A 14,935-nucleotide genomic window follows, 5' to 3' on the forward strand; every position below is an offset into this window, starting at 1 on the left:
GCATCCCTTGTGGACGTGGATCAAAACACTGACTGCACTCTGAGGACCTGTGCGCGAGGAACCAGTGGAGGATGGACTGAAGGCATTTGACAGCAAGCCGGGGTTGGAACTGATGGAGACGTGATGATATCGGCGATAGTTCTCGAAACTGCCAGAAACAACCAGAACTTCGTCACTCTTACAGCATCCGATCTGGCGTTTAAAACCCTTGCCAACTCGTGACTTGCCAACTTACTTACAAGCGCTCTACTGATTGTTCTTCAAGAATTCGTTTGTCTGCTAAGCGCAACATGTCTGAAGCACCTGCAGAGCGTCCTAACGCTTACTTTGACATCACCATCGGTGGCAAGCCCATTGGGCGTATCGTGTTCTCGCTGTACGCAGACTTAGTACCCAAGACAGCGGAAAACTTCCGTGAGTTCTCAGATACGTATTTAATCGCTCAAGGTTTTAATGTTTGCAGGTGCATTATGTACGGGTGAAAAGGGTATCGGAAACTCTGGCAAACCCCTTTGCTATGCCGGATCTGGCCTTCATCGCGTGATCAAGGGGTACAAGCTTTCCGTCTCCTTATGTTGCAATGAAGGCTGATGAAATGTTCCAGTTTCATGTGTCAAGGTGGTGACTTCACGGCAGGCAATGGTGCGTCCCAAAGTTACATCCGGATGTTGCAAATTCATCGTTTAGATAGGCACCGGAGGGGAATCAATTTACGGCGAGAAATTCGAAGATGAGGCGTTCCCCGTGAAGCACACGAAACCTTTCTTGTTGTCCATGGTAGAATTCCACCTCATTTTTAATCAAGGAGAGTAGGTTTAAATCAACTTCTTAGGCAAACGCGGGAAAAGATACTAATGGTTCGCAATTCTTCATCACCGTGAACCAAACACCCCATCTTGATGGCAAGCACGTGGTTTTCGGTGAAGTGATCAAGGGCAAATCAGTAGGTATGATATATCGCCCATGCGTCTGTCTTGCTTTTCGACGAATTGCTTACCATGCGCAGTCCGTGCAATTGAAAACTTCCCTACTGCGTCAGGAGATGTCCCAACTTCCCCCATCATTATCTCCGCTTGTGGCGTTCTCTCACCGGATGACCCCTCCCTCACGACTTCTGAGACAACTGTTGGTGACGACCACGAGGACTACCCTGAAGACGACGATTCTGATGTGCAGAACCCCGAAGTTGCGCTGGATATCGCACGTAAAATCCGTGAGCTCGGTAACAAGCTCTTCAAGGATGGGCAAATAGAACTCGCACTCAAAACGTACCTCAGTGAGTAGTCCTGTAAATATCCTTCACCCGCATTGTTAACAAAATATCAGAATCGATAAGGTACCTTGACGTGCATCCCGTATTACCGGAAAACTCTCCACCGGAGCTCAAGGACTCTTATGAATCACTTCTTGCACCCCTTCTATTGAACTCGGCACTCGCTGCGCTACGCACGCAACCCGCAGCCGCTGAAACCGCGGTTAAGAATGCAACGCGAGCTTTGGACCGTCTGCAGTTGAGCAACCCAGATAAAGCCAAGGCTCTTTATCGTAGGGCGTCAGCGCAAGTCATTCTTAAGCAGGAAGATGAAGCTGAAGCGGACCTTGTTGCTGCTAGTCAGCTTGCACCTGAAGACCCTGCGATCCTGGGGGAGCTCGCGAAAGTGAGGCAGAAGAAGAAGGACAAAAGGGAGAGGGAGAAGAAGTCATACAAGAAACTGTTCTCGTAGATTGATCATCAAATTTGTCACAATCATTAGAAGAACAAGCGATCCCCTTTGGTCGGCACTGAGTAGTACGCATTCTGCTATCATGGTCTCCCCATCATAGAACTTTCAAAAATGCGTTGAATTCGTGCCTACGTCTATACTCTGACTACCCATTAACCTACTTGCAATCAGGGAATCCAAGACCACCGAAACCTGTCCAAGAAGGGTGACAGGCACGGAAATGGTGCGTTTTATCAATGTCATGAAGCTCGCTAATTTCCTCAGGAGTCAAATCTATGATCTTCGCATTGTCTGAGGAGAATAATGAATAACAGCCAGAAATAAGGATGGAATAACACCTCACTCAAGATACGCTCATTGGTCACGGACTTGGGAAGCACTGTGGTAGACAATTGAGAACCGAGCTCTCCAGTGAGAATGTTCATGAAGACTACACACCAGTGTGCATGGGCCTGTTTGCATGAAGGGAGATCAACACATTGGCGGGTTGCACATCGTACTTTGCTGCGATTTTTGTAACTGTCTCGTTTTTCAACAAGGGGGAATTGTCGGATCCCAGTGGAGAATAAGCCGTCAACACAATTCCCTTGCTCTGGCAGTACTCGACGACATCATCTTGAGGACACGAACTACCAACGATCATTCAAAATCAAGTGTTCAAAGAAAAATGTATTGACTTACGGGTGGAGCTCAATCTGGTTCACGGCCGGTACGACGCGAGCAACTTTCAGCAAGCGTTCAAAGAACTCCACGGAGAAATTGGAAACACCTGATGCATTTTTAGTACAGAGACAGCACGTGAGGTTGGGCTACTGACCAATGGCCTTCAGTTTCTCTGGGTGAGCAATGTATAGGTCTTCCATAGCTTTCCAGGTGTCCAACCAGCTATGTTCCCTATCGGGTTTACCATCTCTTGTCATGGGAGCTGGCCAGTGCATGAGCCCTGCTCGAGGAATGAGCCTACTCGTCAAGATCGGTGAATGGGCTGCCACTTACAGAGGTCCAGATAGGGAGTGTCAAGTTTCTTGAGCGATGCCTCAAGAGCTTTTGCTGGGTGCCTCTGATCGGGATTATCAAGCTTCGTGGTCAGGAAGACTTGCTCCCTCGGCAGACCGGACGCCTTGATCCCCTGTCCGACTTCTGTTTCGTTCTGGTACCCAGCAGCAGTGTCGATGTGCGTGTATCCGTTCTTCAAGGCGAATTCAACAGCATGTTCGACTTGACCGGGCTTTGACTTCCATGTGCCTACATTCGCAAGCGCTCAGTACATATGGTTACCCCTTTGGCTGTGCTCACCAAGACCGACCGTGGGCATGGCTGCTCCAGTGTTGAGTGTGACTGATGTTGTTGCAGGCATGCTGATACCGCTAATACAAGAATCAATTGTTAGGCTGATATCATGGCGCCACACGTCCTGGTTTTATAGCCCTCTTCAGAACTATATTTACTAAGCAATGACAATCGCGAGAGTTGCGACGCTCACCTGAGCTGCCTCATGCATTCTACGGACCACATGTGCCGAAAGCTCATGCCTTGGCGAACAACAATAATACGGATGTAATGCATTCATGCAAGATGCTTATCATCATGACGATTCTACTAGCAGCCGGGGAAGCCGACTCGTAGCAAGATAACGAGGCTTCCAAGAACACGGTCATCCGTGACTGATTTCGGCACAACTATGAAGAGGCAAACTTTGTCAGAAATGGGGAATGGTTGAATCAGCACAACTCATTCGATGATATCGCGCGTGGAGATATATCGGAAGAATGAGAATGAGGACAATGAGATGGCCATCGTAAGTCGCTTCTCAGATCAACCTGGTCAGCTGGTCAGAAGTCCTGGATGAGCCGCACAAGTCAAACGCATATCGGATGGTGACGAGTAGTCCGTCCAATGTCTCCTGGTTAGGATGAGACAAATGGTGATAATTTATAATGAGTTACTGTCTTGGGAACAAAGAAGTGTACTAGTGCTGCCCAAGGTGCCTTCGGCCGTCCCGCCCTGCTCGGAGGCCGCACCGGCATGAACGTCCCGATCAGCATGGGTTAGAGAACCCCGACTGTGACAATGAGCATCATAGATATCCCTAGGATCCAAATCGAAACTATTTTTCTTTTCTTTCTAAAGTCGAACCAAGCCCACATCTTGAACAAAGTGATCAATATCCCCTTGTTGTAGTCCGCGGGTGGTGGCTCTGCTCTGGAGTTCTTGATCTGGGAGACAGCAATGTCTCTCATTCTAATAATATACCATGCACTCCCGAAGCCGAGGCCAATGAGCTTCACCCTCGGTACCAATTTAGAAGCTCTGAGCGCTGTTTCTGGTTCGCGTGCAAAAGGCCTGTCATCCCAATCGCTAGAATACTTGCTATTTTGTAGCTGTAATCGAAGGATCTTGGGCAGGTCGGGACAGACGACAGCGCCTCTCCCAATACCTAGTAAGTCGGCGTGCTTCGATACCAAGGCAGCTTGTAGGTAGGACTGAGAACGGAGGCCACCAGTCAGTAGGATGAGTGGGACCGAAGAGAAAGGGACAGGCGATCGGTGAAGGTCCTTCATGACTATCTGTGAGAACTGCGCAAAAAAGGCCTGGCGGTCTAGTTTTTGAGATCCACCACACGCCGAAAAGTCTGAGTAAACGATTGTGTCAGACTCCAAGGAACCTTCATTCTCCTTATACGACACCTTACCAGGCTTTTCGTAATCGCCACCACTGATCTCGATAAAGTCGATGACGCCCCAACTTGCAATGGTGCGAATGTGATCCAGGATACGCCGTTCGCCTTGAGATGCTTCTTCGGCGCTTCCAGAAGTCACGTAGTCAGCCGAGTTGATTTTGATCCCGATGACGAAAGTGGTTGGCACCACCTCGCGGATGGCTTTAATTATCTCGTACAGCATGCGGGTGACATTTTCCGGCGTTACTGAATACTCGTCGTTCCGGATATTACTCTGGCATTTAAGTTTGATTAGCTTCTGGAAGCACACCGTGACGATGACCACACCTTAGGGTTCATGAACTGCGCCAATAAATCTGCAAAAAAATCCAAATTCAACCCAGATACATCAGCACGAATGACGTGTGGACTCACAACCATGAGCAGCATGAATCTGGACTCCATCGAAGCCTGATTTGTACGCCAAGAGAGCACCTCGCACGAAACTGGATTGGACATTGAGAATGTCTTGTATGGTCATCTCCGTAGGAATTTGGAACATCGCATGAAACGCCAGGTCAGAGATTGCCCTTCCAGGATTTCCAGTAGAACCTGCCCCAACACGGATAGAACTGGGTGCCAGTGGTGCAACGAAAGGTGGTCGACCACCAATAAAATTCGCTGATTGACGTCCAGCATGCGATAGCTGCATGATAGCCAGGGTGCGTGTGTTATCATCGCCTCCGTGGATGACTGCCGCTAACTTTTCGAAGGGTTTGAGGTCTTCCGCATTGAGTGTAGTAGGCACAACCATGTCACGGCCCAAGGTCAGATGCTGACGTGAGACCTGCACATTTCCAGTGAGAATCATTCCCCATCCATGTTTTGCCCATTCAGTATACAAGCCATAGTGGAATTCGTTTGGTGGACCACCGGAGAAACTTGACAGGTGCTCATACATGGCTGCCTATGACAACGACCAGTTTAAGCAACTATCTTCAGATTATGTAGACAATACGCTACCTTAACCAGCCTGTTCTCAACAGTACGACCGCAAGGTAATTTGACTGAATCGAAAACGTTAAAATCCATGGCTGACAAGCTATCGAAGTCGTGAGTACAATTGTAAGTGCGAAATAGATAATACGCACTCTTGTGAATTGGGGTAAGTGGCGGTGTGACGTTGACTATTTAGCGTGTTATTAGGCTCGAAGACAACGGCACACTAGAAGAATGCGTTCGAACTCGATAGACAGGATCAAAGTCTAGAATTCGGGGGTTCAAAACACACTGGGTAACTACGAGTAGTCTAGGTGTATAAGTACTGCGTGCAAAGGGACTCCGTCGGATCTACCAATATCGCTAGCAAGTGGGTAGTGAGTAGATAGTAGATTGACATAACGACGGTATATACTTCGTGCGCAACGGTTGTGTCTAAGGATCGAAAGGAATGTATCACTTTAATAAGGAACTCGGAACGGGGGTTGACCGTGAGCTAGTAAAACAACTTGTTAGCACTTCAAAGAGGCTCACATCTCAGCCTGTGGTAAGAACTGAGATGCTGCTCGACAACCCTACTAGACTCGGAGTCAATACAGTTTACCAGTTGTCGGTTTGCGCTGCTGTTTGTGTCGCGGAGAGTGGGGCCGAAATGCGAGCAGCCGACTGACTTGCCGGAGCTTGAGTGCGAACTTCGGATCCAGCTGTAATCAACGCCAGTATCTGGCCCTCTTCCTGTTCTTGTGGTATTCCTCGCTTCGTCCACCACTCCTCACAACCCAATATTGTCTATGTCTCACATCCGCCCTTTGTTATCTTAGAATTGCAACCAAATTTTCATTTCCTGTCAGATACATGTTTTGTTTGTGTCTGTCGGTCAGCGAGACTGAGCACTATGCATGGAGGAACAATTGTCTTATTTCTGAGAGTTCACCATACTCGAACGCTGCCAGCGCTTCGGTAATACACATGAATGCATTATTATCATTGAATCAGTAAAAAATTATAATGTGTGTCCCTGTATCGTTCAGACCCAGGGTAGCTTTAATAAATTGGATCTACGACTGCGACTGCAGAATTTCGTAGTAAGCGGTATACTCGTCTGGTGTCATGAGTTCGGTATCTTCATCTGTGACCTCTGAGAACGGTTTTAAGACGCCATTGACTGCGAAAGCGGCACGATGGTGAGGATACAAAAATCTTAATAATGAGAATGAAAACCTACCTAATACAGGGGTATCATCCGTCCCGTTTGCCTCCATCACAGAATCTGTGTCCACGCTGGGAAGACCAGCGACGTTTGATTCTAGTTCTGGCACCTCTAATTTGGACAACTTCGTCGCCGCAGCACCTTCGTCATCTCTTGATCGGGAGCGCTTCCTGTAATCATTGAGGGAATCTAGGTACTGCACAGAGGGTTTTTGCTCCTCCTCTTCAAACTCTTCACTTCCGAGGCCAGAAGGCGTGTTCTGAGAAGATACTGCGTTAGAAGCCGCCAACGAGGCATAGTATTGATCGTAATCTGTTTACCGTTAGATCACCATAATGATAAAAATTTCACAAACGACGTACAATCCATCTCTTGGTTGATTTCTGGTTTGACATCTTCCGTCACCGTCGTCAACTGGAGTGGACGCGGTAAAGTGCCAATAGTTCCAAGCCCTTTGAGAGAGTCGTCGCTGGACACCGGTAGACCTTCGCCTTCTCTCCCCACCGCACGCGCACTCTCCTGAATACCCAGAGCCGTCAAATCGCCGGTGATAGTACTCTTCAGATGCCATGCTGGCAGGGCGTTTTGCTGTCGCTTTGCCGCTGCCTCGGCATCTCGTTCGTGCCGTCTCGTTGCTTCGTCCTTATCCATTGACATGACTATGCCAACACCATCTTCTTGTCTTCCACCAGGTCCAGATCCTGCTATTTTCAAACCTGATACCTGGCCAGTCTTTTGCTTTTCAGCGTCACCGACATTATTCTTGACCCAGGTAGGGACATCGAGTCTGTGACATACTGCGTCAGAAAGGATATGCGGTTGATATATTAAGATACCCACGCTGGAAGAACCATAGACTCTGTCTTTCTCAAACCTTCGACAACAAACCGCATCTCGTGGTTGAACCTCTGCATCCGGTCCTTACTCCCCCTAACGTTCTCCGCGTTCTCGTTCTCCACAACTTCTGCGTGACAGTCCTCGCACGCAAATATTCCTCTTGAAAAGTCCATCAGCTTGTCGACTTCTAACGGCGTGTACGATTTGTTGCACTGCGGACAGATGTAGCCTTTGTTGTCAAGTTCCTTTAGACCCAACCATTTGTTTCAGTGCATCGTAGGAAATATGAGGCTAGACTGACATTACGGAGACCCGAGTCTATAATTCTCCGCATTTCTGCGATACGCCATTTAACGACGTCACAAAAGAGCTTGTAGTCGATATAATAGTACTGTCTGCCGACAGACCTCTGTGCCCCCTCCTTGAGCTCGTTCTGGCGGTACCTTTGGGGGTAGATGAGATATCATTGTAGAGAAACAAACGCCGCAATGCCTACACTTGTATCAGGCGATCGTTCCCTAAAACAGCCATAAGTTTATTCAATTCCTTCGCCTGAAGGCCCATCCGCCCGGCCAAGTCGTCATCCTTGAGACTGGTCTCAAATTAGTGGTCATGGGTGCACATTGCAGTTAAGATTAACGGGCCCTGTTTCATCCACATTCTAGATACTTACACCGGATGACGGGCTAGCTGGTCCATGATAATAGTGAACTTTGGCTCGTAAAATCCTCGGGAGACATGTTGGACGAGAAGACGCAGCGCCTCTTGGTCTTCTTTTGTCGCCATAGTGCAGGTTGAGCGCTGAGCAGCTCTGGAGTCTGCAACCGCCAGTCGAAGAGCTCAAACAACCTGCTTACTCAGGGAGTGGACGAAATGTTCACACATGTGACTAGAACACGTGATATTTTAAGTTCATGATGCCGGGCAAATGGGGAGCGGCAGCTTTCAAGTAACAAACGCAGCATTTACACAAAAACGAGTCCTATATTACAATCTATGCTTTTCGACGCGTAGAGGCTGGTGAGTGGTAACGAGGTTGGTCAAATGATAGAGTTTAGTTACAAAGAATTTTTAGTAACGGTTGATGTACGAAATGGGGAAGTATTTGGGCAAAAGCCTGGAAGGCTTTTCGGCCCGGCGCATGTGCACGAATCTAATGGTTTCAAGTGAGCAGTGATGGGTGGGCGGGTACCGATCAGGTCACTATGCGTGGAGTCTGAAACCTTAGTTAGCGAACGCAGTGCATCGGACAAAATAGTTAATGGAGTGGTGAATCAAGTGTTTTGTCGTGCCCTGAGAGAGGGAGTGGCGGGTGGGTGTAAAGAAAGACTGGGAGATATAGAGTAGATAATACGAGAAATCTAATAAACGAGCTGCTGAGGCTCGATTACCGATGTGGGTTGGAGCAAGGTGCGTTGTGCCACTCTGCTTACTCAAGCGTAGACTTAATTCTGCGCTAGCCGAGGCACGAGGCTAGCGCAGAAAACCAGATCTCCATCCCTCAAGCAACAGTAAAATTGGTTCAAAAGCAAATGCGTTGATCAACTCAGCAACACACACTACTAGTAACTCACGTGTCATGACATCAACCATACTGCAATGTGAAAGTGACTCACCGCTACACTAGAAGCACGTAAAGAAAAACTGCCACGCCGGTGAGCTATGTGGTGAAATCCAGAACGCAGCATGCTCACGCAATATCCATCAGGACACTTATGGCATTTTGGCGAGTGCGAGCAAAAGACGGGACATATGTCAGCCTCAGATAGTTCACTGGGTGATGCGTCATTGGTAGATATTGATGCGGCAGACGTTGACAATGTCAAAGCAGCAACAACGGCGAGGATTAAGGTGAAACGCATAGTTTGTAAGGATGCGATATGTGATCAATTGGATTTGAAGGGGGCAGCAGGAAGACGCCTTGCTTTTATGTGCTGAGTATTGTTCTTCGTGGCTAGGAAAAATCACCCGCCAGAATCCCTTTTCGAAGAAATGATATCGCTGCAATGCCAGCAGATTGCCACCTATAAAGATCTACCTTTCGAAGCAAAAGCTGTTGGCAATTTGGTGTCAAGCGATTGGAATATTCGCCTGTTACTCCACATAAGCAAGCTGGCACGAGTATACTCGTCAGTCCGCGAACGTTTGAACTAGGGGCCGGCGCTGCCGACCCTGCTCCGGCAGATTTTCGAGCATCATAGTCGTTACGTCCACCAACTGAAAACCTAATCTGAATGTATTTGAATGTGTTATATACCACAAAACACTACTTACCATGAATGGCAAAAGACGGTACGATGCAAAAACGTTGCTAGCGGTACTGGGAAGGATGATAACGACACATGTGATGGTTCAAACGTTCATGATGCATGATGTCGTTCTCTAATGGGGAGCGGCAACTCACTTACTCAGCCAAAGATAGTGTGGCATTATGTAAGCAAGAAATGCGATACGACCAACTACGACACCTGCGCTACGCCAAAACACATTTTTCGAGAGGCGCATAACACTAGGCATCAGCTTTGGCAGTCTGCCGATGGCATTCCGCTTCAGCTTCTCGTGCACACTTTTGCAAGGTTTTTGTCTTTGCCTTGGCACGCTTCTCATGCCGAGACGTGAGTGCCCGTACTATCCGCTGCAGTAGAGCCTCCAGTTGCGAGTTGATGTTTTGTGAGGAAGCATGTACTGGTGGAGGTTGTAACATGGTGGGGGTAGGGCTGTGAGGACTTGGATGGCTGCTTTCATTTCTTACGCGTTTTTTTTTTGCATGAAGCTGAGCTAATTGATCATTCCAACACTTCTCTTAGCTCTAGCCTCTTACACAACCCCCATAACACTAATCGACGATCCCCTACCCCACCCGCGTGCACCACCCCCACAGTCAACAATTTGACACACTCGCACATGTTCACTTGCAAATTGGGATCTCATTAATGTCGCTGAGATGGCCGAAGCTAATCGTTTAGGCTGATAGCCATACAGGATATAATTCACTGCAGTACTCGCATACCGAATGCATCGAAGTACCGCTCACTCCAATCATATCGAGGCCGTCTCTAATGACAAGTACTTGCCCCTTGTCGCATAGTCTCTTCCCACTCGGTAATCTTTTATTAGTTCTTTGATTTTTTTTCATCCCCTCTGTGAGACTCGGGCTAGTAGAACAACTTCGTTGAAAAACAATCTCGATGCGCACGTCACCGAACAAGTCACTATCATTGGCCCGCCCTCAAGTTGCCGATATGTAATCATCACCCCCATGTCCTTTCCTCTTCACATCCCATTGTGCTTCAGTTGCTTTGTTGAATTTTTAGCGCCCCTTCTGCGCTTTCTCTCCCACATGCCCTCAGGCGTTTTACACTACGGATACTCTGCGTGTCTGCTAACATTAGTGCAGCTTCGGCCTTGTTCAACACCGCCAGTATTTCCTACCCGCTTTGCACGAAAGAACGAAGTCCACTTGTTCGTGCACGAATCCGCGACATATTGCGAGCCCCCTTTTTACCACCACCTACCCGCTTCTTTCGCACGTATTTCTCAATTTATCAGCGCTTCGCGATGTAGTGCCCGCGCATCTAGCGATGTTAGTAGATCACATGCCTACTCTTGCATCCACATCCGTTCACAGCGCATCATGAGGGCCATTCTAGCCTATCTATATTTGAGGGAACGGGTTCTTTCAAGGTGGAGCCTAGCTAGTTTACCACCGATCAGAACGCCTACCGAGATGTTCATAAAGCTCAAGAGCGAACTCCCGTTAAGCGCCTGTTCTCACTATGAAGAACAACAACGATATATGCGGCGTTTGAGAACAGGCAGAGGAATGATCGAGATTATTCTTCAGAGGCTACACGAAGTTCGCTCCTCAAACCAGTGCCGCGCCCGAATTGCACAAGACCCGTACTCATTGACAGGTTCCAGAACAAAGCTCGACAAATTCACCCTCTGGGAGTTTCTGCTAGCATCGGCAAAGTGTGGGCTTTGTCTACAACAGGTAGTATGAATTATGTACATTTGCTACGTAGTTTAGCCTGATAGGTTTTGTTCCTTAGGATAATTAACTTCTACCGCCCGGAACTCAGCCTGTGGGCCTGGAGGGTTTTTACTCCGCGTGATCAGTGTCCAGCTGGCCGATTCTGCTGGGCACGGATCACCTTTATGGTTCATTCGCTCTCACCTGTTCGCCTAGCGGTGCTGGCGCACCGTGCCCATGATGATTCCGGCTATTGCTCCTGACAATGACAGTGACAGCCTGACATCTACCATCGAATGAGAGCTATTCTGGGGATTCATCAGGAATAGGCTCGCAGAATGCCGTGAATCTTGAGGAGCATAGGTAAGCAGCTCCGAACAGTCCACCATTAATGTCGCGCTCATTATGTGTTTCGTGTATGGCGTCCTTGCCCAAAATTGCACAATGATGTCGTTGAATTTTTCCGTGGTACTAATCCCGATTCAGCTCCGTTGCGCAGCAGAACGGCTCAAGGTACTGGCGTGTGATCGCGCCTAAACCTCGATTAACAAGACCTGCAATTCAATTTATAAATCAACGATCCTAAAGTGGTCTATCGATTATAGAAGATACTTTGGGAGAGGGCATTAGCATCTATAAGTCCAAAGATAAGAAAACCTAAGCGGAAGTGAGCGCATCATGATATTGGAAAGAAAGGTCACACCAACAATCCACAAGCTCCTTGGCAGCGCTGCCGCACAGAGACGGCCTACGAGAATCCGGACGAACCTGTTCACGAGACCCATCACTAGGACACATCCTCTTGAGTCTTGATCCATGTTCTGACACGAGACGGTAACCTTGATGTTTGATGATCAATATCAATAAAATCACCGCGCACATTCCGCAGTATACGTACAGCTGTGCGTCAAATTAATGACAATCGTGAAAATATCTTGACTGATACGTCGGTCAACCATGGCCAAGCATATGGCGTATAGAGCAAGCCAAATCATGTCGGAGTGCAGTCTTAAGAGAAGAGTTTCCTTTTTAGTCCTGACACACACGCCACGGAGGTTTGTACAACTTTGTCTAGACCCCGTACGTGATCCGCCCAGGCCAACTTGGTGCAGACATCCTTCGTTACGTGCCTCACTACATCCTTGATTCGCGAAACTGGTCCATGTCTGCAGTGCAATGTTAAGGAACATAAAACACACCGCTCATATGACCAGTACATATATTTAGGAAAAACCCATTCATGTGCCGCCAATCATCTATCGCGACCTTGGATGTCGTGCCATATGGCGACTCCGAGTCAGCGCGACTGGCTAACGACCTTGTTGCCCGTGCTCACGAAACGCTCCACAAGTCTATCCCACCAAAGGAGGATTATACCGAAAAGCGGCTGCCGTCGAGCCTTTGCTGCCTCGGCAGAGCAACTTGGTACACCCGGAGGTTGCGCAACAAAATTTTAATTAGGTGCGGAGGAGTGGTGTTCGGGTATGGGGAAACACCCAGCAGGCTTTGCGCGTGGCAAATGATATCGTTAGCTATTTACGTTCCTACATCGCAGGTGGTGCTGGTTTCTGAAGGTCCCCTCAGCAGACGTCATTGGTGTCACCGTGTGTGGGAGACTGGCCCACGAAATAAGTATTATTTTTGCCTAATGGATCACAACCAGTGAGAGCAATCTTATTCATTGTATGCTGAGTTGGTTAGGTTGCAAGGTCTGGATGATTCTGTATACTTTGATCCCCCTTATTCTCGGAACTACGCTCACAAGTATGTCTGCCTCTTCTAGAATTTCGCAGCGGCCGCCGCCCATGCCTGACATCAATACACTCGGCATTGGATGCAGTAAAGCTCGGGAACCCCAATTATGGGACAAGATGTGGATATACTACATCTGACGGAGTGTCACAACAGGACGCAAACAACTTGAGGACGGCTACTTAAGGACACATACGATGGAGTAGTACAAAGCATCTCCCATTCTCTACTTCACTCACTCAAACTTAAGCAATGTCATCACCTCGCATAGTTGCCGTATTTGGAGCCACCGGAACTCAAGGCATGCTGCTGTCATTCATGCTCGAGTCTCTAGCTAATCAGGATCATCAGGCTCATCTGTCGTCCAAGCCCTGCTAGCGGATGGTACATTCATACCGCGTGCAATCACCCGAAACTCCAATTCGGAGAAGGCGTTGCAGCTGAAGGCTCTTGGGGCCGAGGTTGCTGAAGCCGATTTATGGGACATCGACTCCTTGAAGCAAGCCCTGTCCGGTGTTGAGGCCGTCTATGGGGTATGACACGCTTGCTCCGTGGCCCTCCGAAGGCCTGACTAACTGCTGTCTGTTTCAACAGGTAACCAACTATTATGATCCCAAAAATTTTGCTCAAGGGCACACCAGCGAAGTGCTGCTCGGGAAGAATCTTATCGACGCTTCTAAAGCAACGGATGTTAAGTTCTTCATTTGGAGGTGAATTCGGCTGTCCCCTAGTGTGACTTCATCCTCAATGCATGCCTTCCATAGTTCTCTGCCGCACTGTACAAGGGTGTCCAACGGGAAGTATGCAAATGTTTACCACTTCGATAGTAGGTCTTCAATTGTCCAGCATGCAACATAAGCTGATTTCATACTCGTTAGACAAAGCTAACGTAGATGATTACCTCCGAGACTCTGGTGTACCCCATTCCATCCTGCACACCGGTAAGCATTTTTAAATTTTCTTTTGAGTATCATTCGATCAGTTGACGCCGATAATTCAAGGCTGGTTTTCGGAGAATCTCTGGAAGTAAGACATTTACAAATGAAGTATGAGCATGACTGATGCAAACTTCATGACAGTTACAATAACCTTGTCTCTGTGCCGGACTCCAACTGCCTAGAGGTGAACGTGCCCAAATATGACCTTCAATCTCCTCAGTATTTTACATGGGTTGAGCGGGACCTTGGCCAGTGCACATTGGCACTCCTCAAGCACTACAAAGATCGTGATTCGGAAGTTCTCTCCCGCACGTTCTATGCCGTCAGTGAAAAGTTGAACTACACCCAGTTTGCATCAATCCTTCAGGAGGGTATGTGGTCAGAACGTCGGAATTTATTGACATTCTAATTTTCGTGCTACCGTCAGCACTGGGGAGGCCGGTATCCTTTGCGCCCTCCCCGACAACTGGATTGCAGGTTCGTAAATAATTTCTCTCTGATGCAGTACATGTGCTCAAATGTCGTGCAGGAATTGGACGACATGGTCGGTATTGTTGAATATGAGTGGAACCTTGATGCTGATATCTTTCTTAGTATGCTTTTCAGTCCGAGTTTGGATTGTACCCGCACACCGCTATCCCTGATCCACGTTTGGTCAGTTTGGGAGTGAAGTTCCACACTATGGAGGAATTTTCGCAGGAAATTAAAGGCAGATATGCTTGAATCTCATTTTGAACAGACACTTTTAGCAGCTACTTAATTTTCTTGTGACCTTTTTGCCCTTTGTACGCTTTGTACTAATAATAATTGCGCACACAACTTTCCTTACACCCGAACAGCAAC

At 48.0% G+C, this 14,935-nt stretch overlaps 7 protein-coding genes across 7 annotated transcripts; 3 read left to right on the forward strand and 4 right to left on the reverse strand.

Annotated features, from left to right (window-relative positions):
- Window positions 1–290: 290 nt before the first annotated feature.
- Window positions 291–1,724, forward strand: DEU56DRAFT_737209 (peptidyl-prolyl cis-trans isomerase; the record flags this gene model as incomplete). The annotated part of the gene is made up of 7 exons (XM_041348571.1): window positions 291–414; window positions 464–551; window positions 605–642; window positions 692–777; window positions 833–947; window positions 1,007–1,276; window positions 1,327–1,724. The coding sequence occupies 7 exons, from the start codon at window positions 291–293 to the stop codon at window positions 1,722–1,724; spliced, it is 1,119 nt and encodes a 372-aa protein (XP_041208245.1).
- On the reverse strand, window positions 1,605–3,533 carry DEU56DRAFT_356641 (NADP-dependent oxidoreductase domain-containing protein). Its single transcript, XM_041345837.1, has 10 exons — window positions 3,208–3,533; window positions 3,021–3,138; window positions 2,721–2,969; window positions 2,542–2,667; window positions 2,406–2,493; window positions 2,225–2,353; window positions 2,163–2,176; window positions 2,068–2,103; window positions 1,886–2,015; window positions 1,605–1,826 (listed from the first exon to the last, which is right to left on the reverse strand). The coding sequence occupies exons 1-10, from the start codon at window positions 3,292–3,294 to the stop codon at window positions 1,805–1,807; spliced, it is 999 nt and encodes a 332-aa protein (XP_041208246.1). The 5' UTR covers window positions 3,295–3,533; the 3' UTR covers window positions 1,605–1,804.
- A 97-nt stretch (window positions 3,534–3,630) lies between these two features.
- Window positions 3,631–5,666, reverse strand: DEU56DRAFT_805209 (uncharacterized protein). The gene is made up of 6 exons (XM_041353271.1): window positions 5,535–5,666; window positions 5,407–5,485; window positions 4,819–5,350; window positions 4,732–4,760; window positions 4,417–4,678; window positions 3,631–4,356 (listed from the first exon to the last, which is right to left on the reverse strand). Exons 2-6 carry the CDS (start codon window positions 5,473–5,475, stop codon window positions 3,773–3,775), a joined length of 1,476 nt encoding a protein of 491 aa, XP_041208247.1. The 5' UTR covers window positions 5,476–5,485; window positions 5,535–5,666; the 3' UTR covers window positions 3,631–3,772.
- A 431-nt stretch (window positions 5,667–6,097) lies between these two features.
- DEU56DRAFT_805213 (TFIIE alpha subunit-domain-containing protein) lies at window positions 6,098–8,317 on the reverse strand. Its single transcript, XM_041353272.1, has 7 exons — window positions 8,103–8,317; window positions 7,926–8,021; window positions 7,731–7,872; window positions 7,433–7,674; window positions 6,955–7,379; window positions 6,608–6,904; window positions 6,098–6,547 (listed from the first exon to the last, which is right to left on the reverse strand). Exons 1-7 carry the CDS (start codon window positions 8,213–8,215, stop codon window positions 6,441–6,443), a joined length of 1,422 nt encoding a protein of 473 aa, XP_041208248.1. The 5' UTR covers window positions 8,216–8,317; the 3' UTR covers window positions 6,098–6,440.
- A 2,064-nt stretch (window positions 8,318–10,381) lies between these two features.
- On the forward strand, window positions 10,382–11,924 carry DEU56DRAFT_357875 (uncharacterized protein). The gene is made up of 3 exons (XM_041345838.1): window positions 10,382–11,423; window positions 11,468–11,765; window positions 11,889–11,924. Exons 1-2 carry the CDS (start codon window positions 10,689–10,691, stop codon window positions 11,663–11,665), a joined length of 933 nt encoding a protein of 310 aa, XP_041208249.1. The 5' UTR covers window positions 10,382–10,688; the 3' UTR covers window positions 11,666–11,765; window positions 11,889–11,924.
- On the reverse strand, window positions 11,438–12,428 carry DEU56DRAFT_805244 (uncharacterized protein). Its single transcript, XM_041353273.1, has 4 exons — window positions 12,301–12,428; window positions 12,110–12,241; window positions 12,015–12,059; window positions 11,438–11,956 (listed from the first exon to the last, which is right to left on the reverse strand). Exons 1-4 carry the CDS (start codon window positions 12,395–12,397, stop codon window positions 11,874–11,876), a joined length of 357 nt encoding a protein of 118 aa, XP_041208250.1. The 5' UTR covers window positions 12,398–12,428; the 3' UTR covers window positions 11,438–11,873.
- A 613-nt stretch (window positions 12,429–13,041) lies between these two features.
- On the forward strand, window positions 13,042–14,924 carry DEU56DRAFT_805254 (uncharacterized protein). Its single transcript, XM_041353274.1, has 11 exons — window positions 13,042–13,064; window positions 13,186–13,455; window positions 13,506–13,687; window positions 13,749–13,864; window positions 13,919–13,980; window positions 14,033–14,095; window positions 14,156–14,180; window positions 14,234–14,463; window positions 14,520–14,569; window positions 14,622–14,636; window positions 14,687–14,924. Exons 2-11 carry the CDS (start codon window positions 13,407–13,409, stop codon window positions 14,813–14,815), a joined length of 921 nt encoding a protein of 306 aa, XP_041208251.1. The 5' UTR covers window positions 13,042–13,064; window positions 13,186–13,406; the 3' UTR covers window positions 14,816–14,924.
- The last annotated feature ends 11 nt before the right edge of the window (window positions 14,925–14,935 follow it).

This window comes from Suillus clintonianus (assembly GCF_016758775.1).
Source record: "Suillus clintonianus strain FC179 chromosome Unknown DEU56scaffold_37, whole genome shotgun sequence".
Classification (NCBI taxonomy): Eukaryota; Fungi; Basidiomycota; class Agaricomycetes; order Boletales; family Suillaceae; genus Suillus; species Suillus clintonianus.

Coding starts and splice junctions, on each gene's coding strand:
- DEU56DRAFT_357875 (XM_041345838.1), top strand. CDS start 10,689: ATGTCCTTTCCTCTTCACATCCCATTGTGCTTCAGTTGCTTTGTTGAA. Junction 11,424..11,467: donor GTGGGCTTTGTCTACAACAG/GTAGTATGAATT, acceptor TTAGCCTGATAG/GTTTTGTTCCTTAGGATAAT.
- DEU56DRAFT_805244 (XM_041353273.1), bottom strand. CDS start 12,397: ATGATTTGGCTTGCTCTATACGCCATATGCTTGGCCATGGTTGACCGA. Junction 12,242..12,300: donor CATTAATTTGACGCACAGCT/GTACGTATACTG, acceptor TCAAACATCAAG/GTTACCGTCTCGTGTCAGAA. Junction 11,957..12,014: donor TGCTAATGCCCTCTCCCAAA/GTATCTTCTATA, acceptor ATTGAATTGCAG/GTCTTGTTAATCGAGGTTTA.
- DEU56DRAFT_356641 (XM_041345837.1), bottom strand. CDS start 3,294: ATGAATGCATTACATCCGTATTATTGTTGTTCGCCAAGGCATGAGCTT. Junction 3,139..3,207: donor GAATGCATGAGGCAGCTCAG/GTGAGCGTCGCA, acceptor CTATAAAACCAG/GACGTGTGGCGCCATGATAT. Junction 1,827..1,885: donor CTTGGATTCCCTGATTGCAA/GTAGGTTAATGG, acceptor CATTTTTGAAAG/TTCTATGATGGGGAGACCAT.
- DEU56DRAFT_805209 (XM_041353271.1), bottom strand. CDS start 5,475: ATGGATTTTAACGTTTTCGATTCAGTCAAATTACCTTGCGGTCGTACT. Junction 5,351..5,406: donor TTGAGAACAGGCTGGTTAAG/GTAGCGTATTGT, acceptor TCGTTGTCATAG/GCAGCCATGTATGAGCACCT. Junction 4,761..4,818: donor GATTCATGCTGCTCATGGTT/GTGAGTCCACAC, acceptor ATTTTTTTGCAG/ATTTATTGGCGCAGTTCATG.
- DEU56DRAFT_805213 (XM_041353272.1), bottom strand. CDS start 8,215: ATGGCGACAAAAGAAGACCAAGAGGCGCTGCGTCTTCTCGTCCAACAT. Junction 7,873..7,925: donor AACGATCGCCTGATACAAGT/GTAGGCATTGCG, acceptor CTACCCCCAAAG/GTACCGCCAGAACGAGCTCA. Junction 6,905..6,954: donor AATCAACCAAGAGATGGATT/GTACGTCGTTTG, acceptor AACGGTAAACAG/ATTACGATCAATACTATGCC.
- DEU56DRAFT_805254 (XM_041353274.1), top strand. CDS start 13,407: ATGTCATCACCTCGCATAGTTGCCGTATTTGGAGCCACCGGAACTCAA. Junction 13,981..14,032: donor AAATGTTTACCACTTCGATA/GTAGGTCTTCAA, acceptor CATACTCGTTAG/ACAAAGCTAACGTAGATGAT. Junction 14,464..14,519: donor TGCATCAATCCTTCAGGAGG/GTATGTGGTCAG, acceptor TGCTACCGTCAG/CACTGGGGAGGCCGGTATCC.